Source organism: Filicampus tigris, chromosome 6, assembly GCF_054856515.1.
Source record: "Filicampus tigris isolate MCC_2025a chromosome 6, RoL_Ftig_1.0, whole genome shotgun sequence".
In the NCBI taxonomy this organism is placed as follows: Eukaryota; Metazoa; Chordata; class Actinopteri; order Syngnathiformes; family Syngnathidae; genus Filicampus; species Filicampus tigris.
The window spans coordinates 27263105-27277039 of NC_141222.1; the positions used below are offsets into that span (position 1 = coordinate 27263105).

A 13935-nucleotide genomic window follows, 5' to 3' on the forward strand; every position below is an offset into this window, starting at 1 on the left:
AGGGTGGATAGACGGAGCGACGGGCATATACGGCATGGAGAACCATGCGGGTGTCCCTCTCGTTTGCTACAAATCAGAAATGACAGTGACAGATCACAATTTTATTAACCTATCTTTATGTATACAGTGTTCCCTCGCTACTTTGCGGTTCGGTAATTGCGGCTTCAGTCTATCGCAGGGTTTTCATTTGTGACCATAACTTCATCTATCGCAGGTTTACCTATTTCACGGCTTTTCTTGCTATTTTTCTTCCTTCTAAATTGGAAAAGTAAAAAAAAAAAAAAAAAAAAAAAAAATGTTTTTTTTCTTATTAGGGAAAATCTGTTTCACAAAAACCAAGACCATAAACATTAGAGCAGGTCTTCCCCAAAATGCCCCTTTCCCTTATTATGGGTACGTTCATAAATAAGCTCCAAGCTCACTGCTTCACCCAGACCCGTCAAGTTATTCAGAATGCCCGGAAAAATATGGAGTACCAGAGTCCAGTGCGTCTGGCAGTACAAGAAAAGTAAACAGCTGATACACGAACTGGTGATTATATGCTGCGTTCAGAAATTAATGTGAGTGGCGCGCGTTCTGCCGCTACCAGCCCATGAGAATGGCAAGACGTTTGCTTAATAACTACGGTAACGTTTTTTTTAAAATGGCTTACCTTAACTATGACTGCCATTCTTCTTCTGCTTCTTCCACATGGAAGACGAAGAAGAACTTCCGCCGGAAGTACAGAAGTAGTAAGGAACACAGTATATACTGTATATCGACATTTTAGCAACATATCTACCTATATTGTCATTTTAGCAACTTATTTTCCCGCATCGTCATTCTATAACGTATCTTCCCATACCGTCACTTCGAGAACGTGTCTTACTGTATTGTCATATTAAGAACATATCTGTCGAGATCGTAATTTAAGTAACATACCTTCCCTTATCATTTTATATCGTATTTTTATGTAGCGTCACTTTGGCAAGTATCTTCCTGGCGTCACTTTGGCAAGTATCTTCCTGTATCGTCATTTTAGGAACGTATCAATTTAGATCGTTATTTTAGTCATATATCGTCTTGTATCGCCATTTTACAAGACATTTTTCCATAGTGTCACTCTGGCAACATATCTTTCCTAATCATCATTTCGGCAATAGATCTCCTTGATCATCATTTTAGAACATATATTCCCATAGCATCAGTTTGGTAACATTCAGTATCGCCCCATATCGTCATTTTAAGGGCGTTTCAACAGATATCATCATATCAGTAATATATCTTCTGTATCGTCATTTTACCGCATATCTTCCCACCTTCCATTAGTGTCACTTTCACATCGTGGCATCAGTTATTGTTATTTTGCCAAACATAAATTTTGATATTATCATTTTAAGACCATATCTTAATCCATGGTTCATTTTAGCAACCTATCTTTATGTTTCATCATTTTAGTAGCGTATCTATGTGTCGGAATTCTAGCAACATCCTCATGTATCATCATTTTAGCAACACATTTTCCCGTATTCTCTTTTTAGCAACGTATAGCTTGACATACTTTCACTGCCATGCTTCCTTTAGTTGTGCTGACTGACAATGCACTTCAATGCTGACAAATGTAAAAATGTTTCTTAAAACATTGGCTGCACGTTTAAAACTCGTTTATTTCTATTCCCATTATTTATCATGTAGAAATGATATGCTTCCACATTCAAACAAATCAGAAGTAACCAGTGTTCCAGGACCCATTGCGCTCCGCCTTAGAGGTTCAGCTTTCATGTTTTTGGTCATCTTGCGTGTCAAGCGAGTGCATTTGGTGTCCGCTGACCTACATTGTGCAGAAGCAGATGCACTGGAAATGCTGTAGGGGAAAGGCGAGGAGAGTGTGACAGCCGTCTTTACTGCTACATAGCTGGAGCTTCAACCTAAAAGTGAACACAAAAGTGAGCGTTAATATCTTTAGTTTGTTTTCATGTTCACGTGTGCCATCTGTGCTACATTTCTGTCTTTTACTAGTATTAGCATATCAAATATGTCAACTGCAAATAAAGTAAGGCCTTCATTTTGGACACTTTAATCTATGAAAGTAAATAACGCAGCTGACGTCTTCAATGGACGTTGTAGATATACCTGCCCATACATCCAGTGTGAAGTTAAACAGTCACAAGTAAATTCATCCCTAAATGTATCTGTGAGCTAGCCCTTTGGAATTATGATATGAAATAGTGATGTTACTATTGGGCACATTTGCCGCCACATGCAAGGATTCTCTACAACAGTGGTTCTCAATTTTTTAGTAAAATGCCTGCATGTACCACACGGCCATTATTTAAATACAGTCGTGTAGTAGGCCAAAGTGGTCATCAAAAATGAGGCAGAGGGTTTACTCCTTAAAAGTATATTTAATATTACTCTGGACTCTCACGTAGCAACATTTTTTGATCTAACCTATTCACAGATTTTTTTCCGGAAGCTATGACTCCGTTTTTATCACCTGATCCATGCTGATCCAGTCAACCCCCACATATTGGTGGTTCGCCAAGCAAATGTACCCATACGCAATTTATCAGCATAAAGCCTCGCCCACTTGCAATTTTGGGAACTGTTTTAAAATTGTGTTTTTAAAAAAAAAATTTTTATATGTCTGCTGTCATTTCTGAAAATCAGTGATTAAATTGTTTTTATAACAATGCCGGATAACCATGCAGTCGTCATTCAATTTGGATTCCTCCCTTCCCGGAGCGTTGTCATCATCACAATCATCATAATCATCATCATCATTATCCTTCAGCCTCTCTGAGTGGGTAACGCTAACACACACACACACACACACACACACACACACCCCCCCCCCCCCCCCACACACACACACCCCCACACACACACACACTCCCCTGGCCTGGTCAGATGTGTACATATTATGTAATCGAAGCAGCCTGCCTTTCTATGAGCACTGAGAGAGAAACATAGCTCACCCCCTACGGCAACCCCCCACCCCCCACCACTTACACCACCACCCCCTTCAGTAGTACGCAACAGTGCCTACCAGCGTAGGGCGGGACGGGGAGGGATATAGGGTTGTTAAAAAACCCCGGCTACGTGTAGAAAAGGCCTTGGATTGTCACTAAACATTCGATATGTTCCCCACGTGTCGACAACCAGATGAAGACAAGCGAAAGGTAAAGATTTAATTTTGATGAATTGCCGCGTGCATGGAAAGATTTTTGTTATACCGATTCGCTTGGGTGCGTGTCAGGAGTGCGGCCACTGCGTGTAAAGTGGTACTGGTTAAGTCAGTTCTCGACGCCGGTTGGCTGACTCGGACCGGCTGGGACCACGTGGGTGGGCTAAATATGCAGACGGGAACTTCATGATGGTTAGGCAATGCCCAGCTCTGCAAGTTTGAATTCACAAGTCTAAATTTGTGCTCTTGGGTTTTTATCTAAATTTACGCTCACAAGTTTATCTAAATTAGCATTTTTGTTATATAAATTCACATTAAGTGAAAAAATGTGTGCAGACAAGTTTTTTTTCTTAATTTAAGTTCATAAAAGTTTTATTAATCTAAACTGGCATTCTAAAGTTTTTATCTAAATTTTTTTTAATTTAAATTCATTCCCAGGTTTTTTTTTTCTCGTCGAAATTCGTATTGCATGTTTTTTGTTTGCTAAATCATATATTGACACAATTCGTAAAAATAAATTCAAACTAAAACTTCAGCTATGTTAAAATTGTGTATTGGTGTAGAATTTCAGAGTAATTATCACTTTTCTCGCCGGACTATTGGCTCAATACGTTAGCCTCTTTAGCCGGGTGCTTCCTGCTCATTTTTGCTATTTTTGACATCGTTGATTAATCTACGATGAGCATGATACTTCTATCCTTTTTGTATACAAAGAGGAGCTTTGTCCCAATACCTTTGCCCGCATAGTGTACGTATTTCCTCTGGCGTTTTGCGAACAGTTGAGTTGGCTAATCCGTGACGTCTTTCATATTAGCCCATATCAGCCTACTTTAGTGACATAAATCCTATCTTGACCTTCAAAGCACATCTTAGACGCTAATCTGTCCAAACTGACGTCAGGGAAAATTGTTCTGATACAAGTTTGCCCGATTTTGCTCTGACGCGCACTCGCTTGCTAAAATTAGACGGCCGGATCCTGGTAACAAATGCTACTACCCGGGATGGAGGTGGGGAGCTTTGGGGGGTCCGTGACATCAGATGGTGATGACGACATTGGTCCGGCTGATGTCACGGTGGGCTATTTTTGTGTACATGGAGGCATATCACCATTTACACCAGTAATGTGGCTTGATAACCACTGGCGCGCGTGCACACACACACCCCCCCCCCCACACACACACACACACACACACACACACACACATTCACGCCTGGTCGTGTGTGTTTACATGTTTGCTGTGTGGAGGATTGCATTTGTGACCACGCTGCATAATGTCACTGTCACTTCCGACTGAGTGAGCCTTCAAAGGCTGGCTTCACGCTGCAGGTCTAAAACTGCTAACATGTAGCAAGAAGGCAACCGGAGGAACAGAAAGTGCCAAGGCAGACCCAAAAGGTTTTACATCATGCCCTGTAGTCAGCTACTAGTTCTAATGAGAAGTGATCAAACGCTACCATAAAGCTAGATATCGCAATGTTTACAAAATGTGCTAAGGCAGATTCAAAAAGCAGTGATTCTCAACCAGTGTGCCGTGAGAGCTCTTAAGGTGTGCTGCGGGAAATGATCAAATTGTCCAAAAGAGTATATATTTATAACAAATAACATATCTTTGTTCATCCATCTATGCCAGTGACTTATAAAGACCGACAGAACAAATAAATTACTGTATCTCCTTTTAGATGGCAGAAAACATGTAATTGACAAGTCCTATTCACTTTGTGTGACATTTTTGTTCGGTGGTGTGCCTTAAAATTTTTCCGACTTAAGTATGTGCCTTGGCTCAATAAATGTTGGCAATCATTGCCATAAAGATTTGACATCATGGTCTGGAGTCGGGTACTATTTCTGATTAGAACTGGTAAAATGCTAACATTTGATCACCATAGCAACTTGAGTACAGAAAGTGCTACGGCCGAGTGCCCTGCAACAAAATTTTCTTGGAAATTGAACTAATGCTAACATGCTATGTGTTAAAAAGCTAACATTTAGCAAGATAGCTACGTAAGTACGTGAAGTGTGGATGCAGACTCATAATGATTGTACATAATACCCTGTAATCAGGTACAATTTCAAATGAAGAGAATTACCGGTAATAGTTGACCAGTGTATCATGTGTAGTTTTACTCGCTTCATTGAACTGCTTCAGACTTAAGGCCAACCAAACATTTAAGATTCCAATGAGTGATCTCAAGCGTTTCAGAAACATCTAGGTGCCAAGAAGTATGTATACACACGGAAGGAGTGTATTGTCGAAACAGAACTAAACATTCGTAGGTAATTATGAAATGTCTGCTGATTCCCAGACAGCTAAATCTTTGTTTTTTTTGGTCTGACTAAGCTACAGAGACCAAATGGATGGTCAGGAGGTTCTGTCAGCATATACTTTTGCATATTCATTAAAAAAGTTGTTAGGCTACTCATTTCTTCAGCCCTATAAAGGTTGGAAGACAATGTGAGAGCGCTTTAGACACGATTAATCTTGTTGCTTAAAACAAAACCGGACTAATCAAAGGAAGCTGTGTCCAGAAGTTACTTTATTATTTTTCGTTATCCGGAATTGTCAGAATGATTCCACCTCAAAGACTTCAGCCCACGAACAACTGGTACTAACATACAACAAAAGAGCAGCAGCCCGAGAACAAAAATTGCCACAGCAGCTCAAAAAGACACAGATTACAGTTTACATCATGCCACTTAGTACTCGGGTATTATTTGAAATCAGGCTGAAATGCTAACATGTTAACATTTGGTATGTCAATGCATAGCAACCTAAGTATAGAAACCGCATTTACTCCGTTACAGTTACTCAAGTAAAACGTTGTGGATTCTTGTCAGAGTGGTTTTAATGCAACATACTACATTATCCCATGTAGCCGGGAACTATTTCAAATGAGAGTTGATCAAACGCTAACATGCTAGCCATTGCTACAGTATGGTGGCAATTTTCCTGTCTCCCTCGTAGCAGTTTTGCCGTTTTTAACAACCACATGTTCTTTTTGCTGCTGGGCTCTCCCACGTGGGTGGACAGAGTGTGTGTTTGTGTATGCGTGTGTGTGCGTGCGTGTGTATAAGCATGCGTAGGTAGTACATAGTGTGTACGGGAAACACCCCACTTCGGCAGGACCGAGCGAGGATGTGGGTGGGCGGCTGATCGATGTGTGTGTGTGTGTGTGTGTCTTCTTGTGCTTGCTGTTAGTGTGTGTGTTTTGTATAAAGAGCACACACAGAGGGAGCTCCCATGGCACCCCCCCACTCCCTCTATAATTCAGCCACAATTAAAAGGCTCTCTTCTACCGTAGCTAATGACACCCATAAGTCAAGACCACGAACACACACACATGCGCGCGCACACACACATGCGCGCACACACAATGCGGCATATGTGAAGGGGATGAAATAGACAAGATGTCAGGAGTGGGAGGTGTTGTGCAACATGTGCATTATTATAATTTAGTGTACAACCGTGTACACACACAACACATTCAAATTGAGCATATGACAAAAAGAAGTGAACCGTTGTCTTTTCAAGTGAAAGGAAGGTAAAATTAAGGACTCACACATTGGCATCTATCTTATTTGGTTATGGGAGTGATACTGTCACCTACTGGTGTAAAATTGTGTCATCAATTGTATGATCGCTGTTAGTTTACATTGAAAACTTTAAACATACAATTTAATAAATATATCTTGTACTTGGTTTTCAATTAAAATGCATTGTGTTCGCCGAATTGTTATACCATTTTTCATTGGCTAAATTTGCGCTCACGTTTGTTATAGAAATTCATAATTGCACTTTTTTGTTGTCTAAATTTGTTTCGTTTTTATCAAAAAGGCACGCTCGCAATTTTTCATGTTTTACCACAAGCTTTCGTTGTCTTAATTAGCACTCAGAAGTTTTATCTAAATTCACGTCAGCAGGTCACCTAAATGTTCATTAACAACTTTTTGTCGTTTGAAATTATACTCAGAACTTTTTAGCTAAACCTGCATTCACATTTTGTCTAAGTTCCTGTCATCAAGTTTTGGTCTGAATTTTTCATGGCCTAAATGTGATCTTCTTAAGTGATCCTAAATTTACTAGTTTTTGTTGTCTGATGTAACACACGTTTTTAATTCTTGTTCTGTAAAAAAAAAAATCAATATTAATATTCAAATATATATATTTTTTTATTTTATATTCACATGCTCTGGTTGTCGAAATCCTAACTCACAAGTTTATCTAAATTTACATTTACGTTTTTGCGTAATTTTGAACAAGCAAGTTTTTCCAATTAAGAGTTCACAAGTTTTTGTTATTGAAATCCACGCTTTTAAGTTTGTTTCAGACATCCACGCTCACAGGTATTTGTTTTCTAAATTCCAGTTGGCAAATTTAGGTCTCTTAAAAGGGCTGCACACTGCACTACAGCAGAATCAGGGCACTGAAAAAATTTGGTTGAACGCTTAAGTAATCTTGAGACATTCTCAAATCGGCCAACTTTTTTTTCCAACACAAGCACAAGCTAGTATTTCACTTTTTAAGAAGGAATTTGTAGTCTTAAAGATGCCCGACAAGATTTCAATGTAACCTTTACATCTCTGCTCAAAGAAATGGCCCCAGCTCACCAATGCGCATACATGGAGCCACGCTTAGCCCTAGAACATTAACATTAAAATATCCCGGATAAAACACAGTTTTCATCAATTTATTCAAAAGTACAACACTGTATGCCAAATTGGAAGTTGTCTTCTTTAATTTCCCAATACAAAAATCACCCCATGGTCGTATTCTAGGTTTAAGGCCGCTTTCTTGCCAAAAACGAAATGTCACCGGTTTGATGTTGTATTTTTTGCTACGTACCATCAATTCAAACTAAATATGTGATCAACACATGCCTTGGTCACGCCTTGTGACTCTCCAATTTCTGATTGGTTAGTTTGATTCACTGCATGATAAGTTCATAAATAATAATTAAAACTTATATTCTTCATTTTTATGAACATTGCAAACTCCACATTTGAATAAAGCTTTACCATTGGCAGCATACAAATTCACACATGAACTCTTCATACTAGATTGCTCCTATGGCAGGGGTGCTACAAAATGGACTGTAAGTAACCAACAAGATCAGGACCTGCCGTGTGTGTGCGCGCGCGTGTTAAAATTGAATCCAAACGTGAGGTGTCAAAAAGGCCTTTGATGTTATTGTATAGTGTCAAAACGCAACATGGATACAAATTTGATTGAAGCGTATACAACCTTGCTGTCGTAAACCGTGCGTGCGCTCGTATGTGTCGTACAGCCCTCGTCCACCTTGAAGACAATTTGCTGCGACAGCACGTCAATAAGGGAGAGGAGATGGGGTTAAAACAAATAGGATGAAGGGAAGTGTGTGTTTGTGTGTGTGGGTGTGCGTGTGTGTGCGCGGTTGCTGCGCCGCCAAGTGTGAGGTCACCTTAAAATGTTATCAGTGAAAGAGGCCGTCGCATACCGAACAGTCTGCGGATACAAAAGGCAGGATGAAAAAGGCACGTTGAGGTTTTTGCCAATTCAAAATGTCCCCAAATCATCTTTTAGTTTCTTGATGGTAATTTGGGGTGTTTTGGTGATGTTTTACTCATTTTAGTGGGCATTTCTATTGATTTGGATGTAACTTTAGTGACATGTTTCCATGTAGTTTAGAAGGCGTTATTTTCCATTATTTAACAATATGTATCCAATTCAGTCATTTTATTTACGTGACGAATCAGCAGCGGTGGGCATTTTGGCAAATGTTGCTGCTCCGTCATTCGTCATTTGCCTGCGGACCAGGTACCAGTCCGTCATTCGTCAGTCCGTCATTTTTCAAGCCGAACCGAATTGTAAATGTCAGTCCATCAGTCAGTTTGTCTGTTAAGTCCATCAGTTAGTCCCTCAGAAGTCCATCAGTCCGTCCCCCCCATCCCCATCCCCACCCTAAAAAAAACATCAGTAAAACGGGCATCCGTCAGTGATGGACTAAGAGGTCCGTCACTGACTCTGGTGGTTAGTGACGATTACTCTGATGGATGAAAATCCATTTCCATCAGTCCTTAGTCAGTCATTTTTAAAAAGTGTCCCGTCATTTGTCAATTGTCAGCAAAACGTGTCCATCATTCTGACGGAATTCCCACCTCTGAGAATCATATCGCTATCTCTAGCATCACTAATAATGAATACAGACCAGCTGACCTTAGCAAAACATTTTAAGAACCACAACACGCAAATATGACTACCATCATGACGTCGCACAGCGGCTTTTGCTTATGCTGTCGTTTTTCATGTGGAGGATTTCAACAATATGGGGTACCCTGACTTATGAGTGCCCGAACAACACATTTTTTCCCCGTTGTAACACAAGACCTACAACCGACAATCTTACAATCTGGCTTCAATCTACATCATAATTGAACTAAATTTTCATCTTAACACGTCTTTGCAAAGACGGTGAGAGAATCATCAAAATGATTACAAAAAACAACAGATACACTTACACGACAGCCACATTTTGGGTGTTTTGTTTTTCGGCCGGCTATGCAGACACCTCCCACTGTTAGGTGATGCAGTTGAAATATCACAACTAGCAAGCTCTTTTTGTCGAGAGAACCCTGATGAAAACCTAACCCGGATTTTTCAAAATGAAAGGTCCTTCATTTAGGATTTAGCTATGAGTGAGGCCAACGACCAGCTGTGTTTATGTGTTTGTAGGTGCGGTGCGAGCCTCCAGCATCTTCCCCATCATGAGCGTAATCCTACTATTCATGGGGGGGCTCTGCATCGCCGCCAGCGAGTTCTACAAGTCGCGCCACAACATCATCCTCAGCGCCGGCATCCTCTTTGTCTCAGCAGGTAAGAACCTGATTGTTTTTATTAATACAATTGTATGATTACAATTGAACGACATTTTGAACTGATGTTCACATGACAATAAAGAAATACCGATAAAGGTATTGACAGAAGGCAAACAAAAAGAAGATACGGCTCCACGACTTCCTGAATCAGAGTCATATACCATACCAAAAAACGAACTGAAAGGAGACGTAAAGAACCACGTCTCACACACTATACAAAAGTGCACCAAAAGTAGTTAGAGCTCAGTTATGTGGGTATCTTTCCCATCTTTTGACGATGGAAATGCAAGATAAAAACTGAACTCCGTACCCCAGTGAAAGGGTGCCAAAATTTGGTATGGATCCGTTATTTTGGAACCTTTCACAACTTTTGACAATGGAAATGTAAGATGAAACTAAACGAGCATCGTAACCCAATAGCAAAGTGAAGCAGTATTTGGTTGCTATGATCCTTACCTGTGGAACAAACTCCTGAGATCTGCTCAAACTGTCAGTTCATTTAAATCAGGGCAGAAAACATTATTGTTTACCGCAGCATTCTCATGAATGGATCCTTTATTCTCTTGTTTTAATCCCCATTTGCACGCTATCTTTTATCTAGACATTGCTTAATTGTCTTGTACAAGAAATGTGCATTGCCCCAAATAAAGGCTGCCAGTAGTTGGTACAAATCAGTTGCTGACAATGGAAATTGTAAGGGGAACCAAACTGCAAATAAAAGCTAAAAAGTGGGGTAAAGTGTGAGAAGTGTGATTGAGACATATCTGAGCAAAAAAAAAAAAAGAGGATCAGGGACACCTTATTTTTAGCGTGTAATCCCAGTGGCTCCTCTTAGCCTAGCAACAGGAGCGAGAGAGGCAGACATTGAGGACGAGGGAGAGAGAGAGAGCAAAAGCGTGACTTGGAAGGGTTAGCGCAATCTATCTGGTGCAGCCCACTGGGCCGCGGCCTAGAACCACACCGCAGAAAAGCTCACAACATGGCCGCCTTCGGGTGCCCTCTGTCTTTCAGATTTAATGTGGAGGCAACGCTGCCCATTGTACCGCCTAGTGGTCGGTGGGTTTTAGTCTTGCGAGTATGAAGCGCAATTTGGTTCAACTTAGGTTTCCATTGTTAAAATTTGTGAAAACTGCGAAAATCATTGATACTACCAATTTATGGCATCCGTTTGGTGTACAAAACACGCTTGAGTACATCTTGCATTTCCATTGTCAAAAGTTGTGAAAGGTGAAGAAGACAAACCAGAGCTTGTCTTCGCTGTGCATCCATCCATGTATCTTTTTCTTTTCCAGTCACGGCTGAGCTGTAGTCTCATCCCAGCTGACAACATTTGTCTTTTCTACCCATCTGTCCGCTATTTTGTCCATGGATCTATTTCTGGCAAGGCCGCTTAAGTACAGTTGACCAAAATAGAGGACAGAAGAGCGTTTTGTTTTTTTTTTTGTTTGTTTATTTTTCCCCAACACCATTTGAACATCCTACAGTGGCACAAAGGAAAATAAGCAACAATGTCAGGCCAGGGGCTGCGGGGGGATTGGTCGACTGCTCCAGTTTAAACGCCACAGAGGGAGAGGAGATGGCATCATGGCAAAAGCTCAAACTAAAAGAGAAGAGAAAAACTGCTTCTGGGAACGTGTGGTCCGTGAAGTAGAACCGTTCTTTTTATTGTCATTTACCAGCTGTGCCGCAACACAAACTGCAGGTCAGAGGTGCCCAAGTCTGGTCCATCAGTTGTTTTGGTAGCATTCTCAACTCTTGACAGTGAAAATGTAAGATGAACTAAACCACACTGTCCAACCCAACAAAAGGGTGCCAAACGTTGGTAGGGATCAGTGATTTCGGGCCCTTTTACAACTTTTGAGAATGTAAATATAGGATGCACCGAACTGCGTTTCAGAAAAAACAAGTGGCACAAATCTACTTTCTTTACGCTCCTTTGGTCCCTTCTTAGAATCCAGTTTTTCCATGGTTTCCAAGCGCGGAGTTTTATCGTTGTTTGAGGTGCAGGAGTTCCAGGGATCCATGTATTCCTGTTTGATTTCCAGTGGATGTGTCACGGTTGTAGCACGTTGTCCGACTTAAGTGACAGAGCCAATTAATTTCCAAAGGGTCTGCCAAGGTATTTGACTTTTTAAAACTGCCGAATACGTCAGAGATTGTCACTCTAAAACCAAAAGTACTTAGGTACTTGTGTCAAGATTATGATCTAATCTTTGCAATCCATCGGTGAGCTAAACGTCGTCAAGGATACCGTGACTTTGGTCACTTGGTTTCTTGAGAGAAGGACCGTTTTACCAGGTTCTTAGAGCCTCTGTGATCTGTTCTTAGAATCCATTTTTCCTGAGGGTTGTAAACTGTAAATTCCAAGTTAATCCAGATGAAAAGGTTCCAGGGATCCAAACATTCGTATCTAATTTCCAGTGGAAGACTCAGGGTCATAACACTTTGTCAGGCCTAAATGACGGAGTAAGTAGCAAGCCAAATAAATCCCAAAATGTCAGCCAAGGTGCTTGACTCGAGAGTTTCTCACTCTAAACCAAATGTACTTAGGTACTTCTACAAAGATCGATAGCCTATCTAACCTTCGCGCTACATTGGTGAGCCAAACATCAGCAAGGACACGTGGCTTCAGTCAGTTAAGCAAATGCAATCCACCCATACAGATAATCGGGCCAATTTTGAGTACGATTCTCATCCATTGACTAAAGGCCCAATAATCGCATGTCTCTAAAGATTATACTGACTGATTATCCATTGTTTTGATGTGGTAATTTTGGTCATTTTTGACATTGGAGTAGTAACATGAATCAAACGGTGCTTTGCACCCCACCGAAAGTATGCCAAAAGGTAATAAAATCAGCGATTTTGGTATCTTTTACATTTTGTGGGAATGGAAATGTCAGATTAACCACTTCGCTTTGGATTTAGATGAAAGGATGTTTGTATTCTTGGTATGGTTCTGAGATTTTGGTGCCTTGCACAATTTTTGACAATGGGACGTAAGATGAACAAACCATGATATGTACCCTAACAAAACAAACCACAGTCTGCTTCTACGTGGAAATTTGGCTCTTCCATGGAGCTTCTGTGGTCCATCTTGGAATCCAGTTTTTCTAAGGGTTCCAATATGTAGATTTCTAGTTAATCCATATGGAAAGTCACCAGGGATCCATACATTCATGCTTAATACCTAGTGGAAGTCTCAAGGTCGTAGCACATTGTCAGACCTAAACTATGGTGTAGGTATAGCAAGCTAACAAATCCAAACGGGCCAGCCGATGTATTTGACTGTATAGGTTGTCTCTCTAAAACCCAAAAGGTACTTGTGTAAAGACTGGTATCTAATCAGTGAGCCAAACATAAGCAAGGATAGTGACTTTGGTCACTTAAGTCCCCATTACTCCCTCCGACCAAAGGCCTGATCATCGAGTGTCTCTAAAGACGGGTCTCAGCAATTATCCTATGGCGCGCTATATAAATCTGATGCATTGTTATCATCGTTATTACAGTGTGGTGATTTTGGTTTTGACAATATAAATGTATTGTTTAATGCACTTCACTGTGCTTCATCGGCCCAAGTGTCTTCCTCCCACTTGCTTCCAGTCCATTATCAGGGTCCAGTTTTTCTGAAGGTTAGTTTATCCACGTGGAAGTGTTCCAGGGATCTAAACATTCACACTAAACTTCAGTGGATGTTTCAGGGTCAGACCTAAACGACAACTTAGGAAGCAAGCCAACTAATCCTAAAGAGTCAGCCAAGGTATTTGACTCCTGAGGTTGTCACTCTAAAACGAAAAAGGTACTCGTTTAAAGATTGATATCTTATCGGTGCTCATCAAATGTCATCAAGGATACTGTGACTTTATCCACATAGCGTCCAAGCTTTTGATTAGCCTCATCTGATTCCCCCCACCTCTCT

At 40.7% G+C, this 13935-nt stretch overlaps 1 protein-coding gene across 1 annotated transcript in view; it reads left to right on the forward strand.

The window, feature by feature from the left end:
* Positions 1–13935, forward strand: part of cacng2b (calcium channel, voltage-dependent, gamma subunit 2b) — a 33963-nt gene that overhangs the window by 18083 nt on the left and 1945 nt on the right. The window contains exon 3 of the mRNA XM_086033706.1: positions 9874–10014. Coding sequence (XP_085889832.1) covers positions 9874–10014 — 141 coding nt within the window. The remainder of the gene's footprint in view (positions 1–9873; positions 10015–13935) is intronic.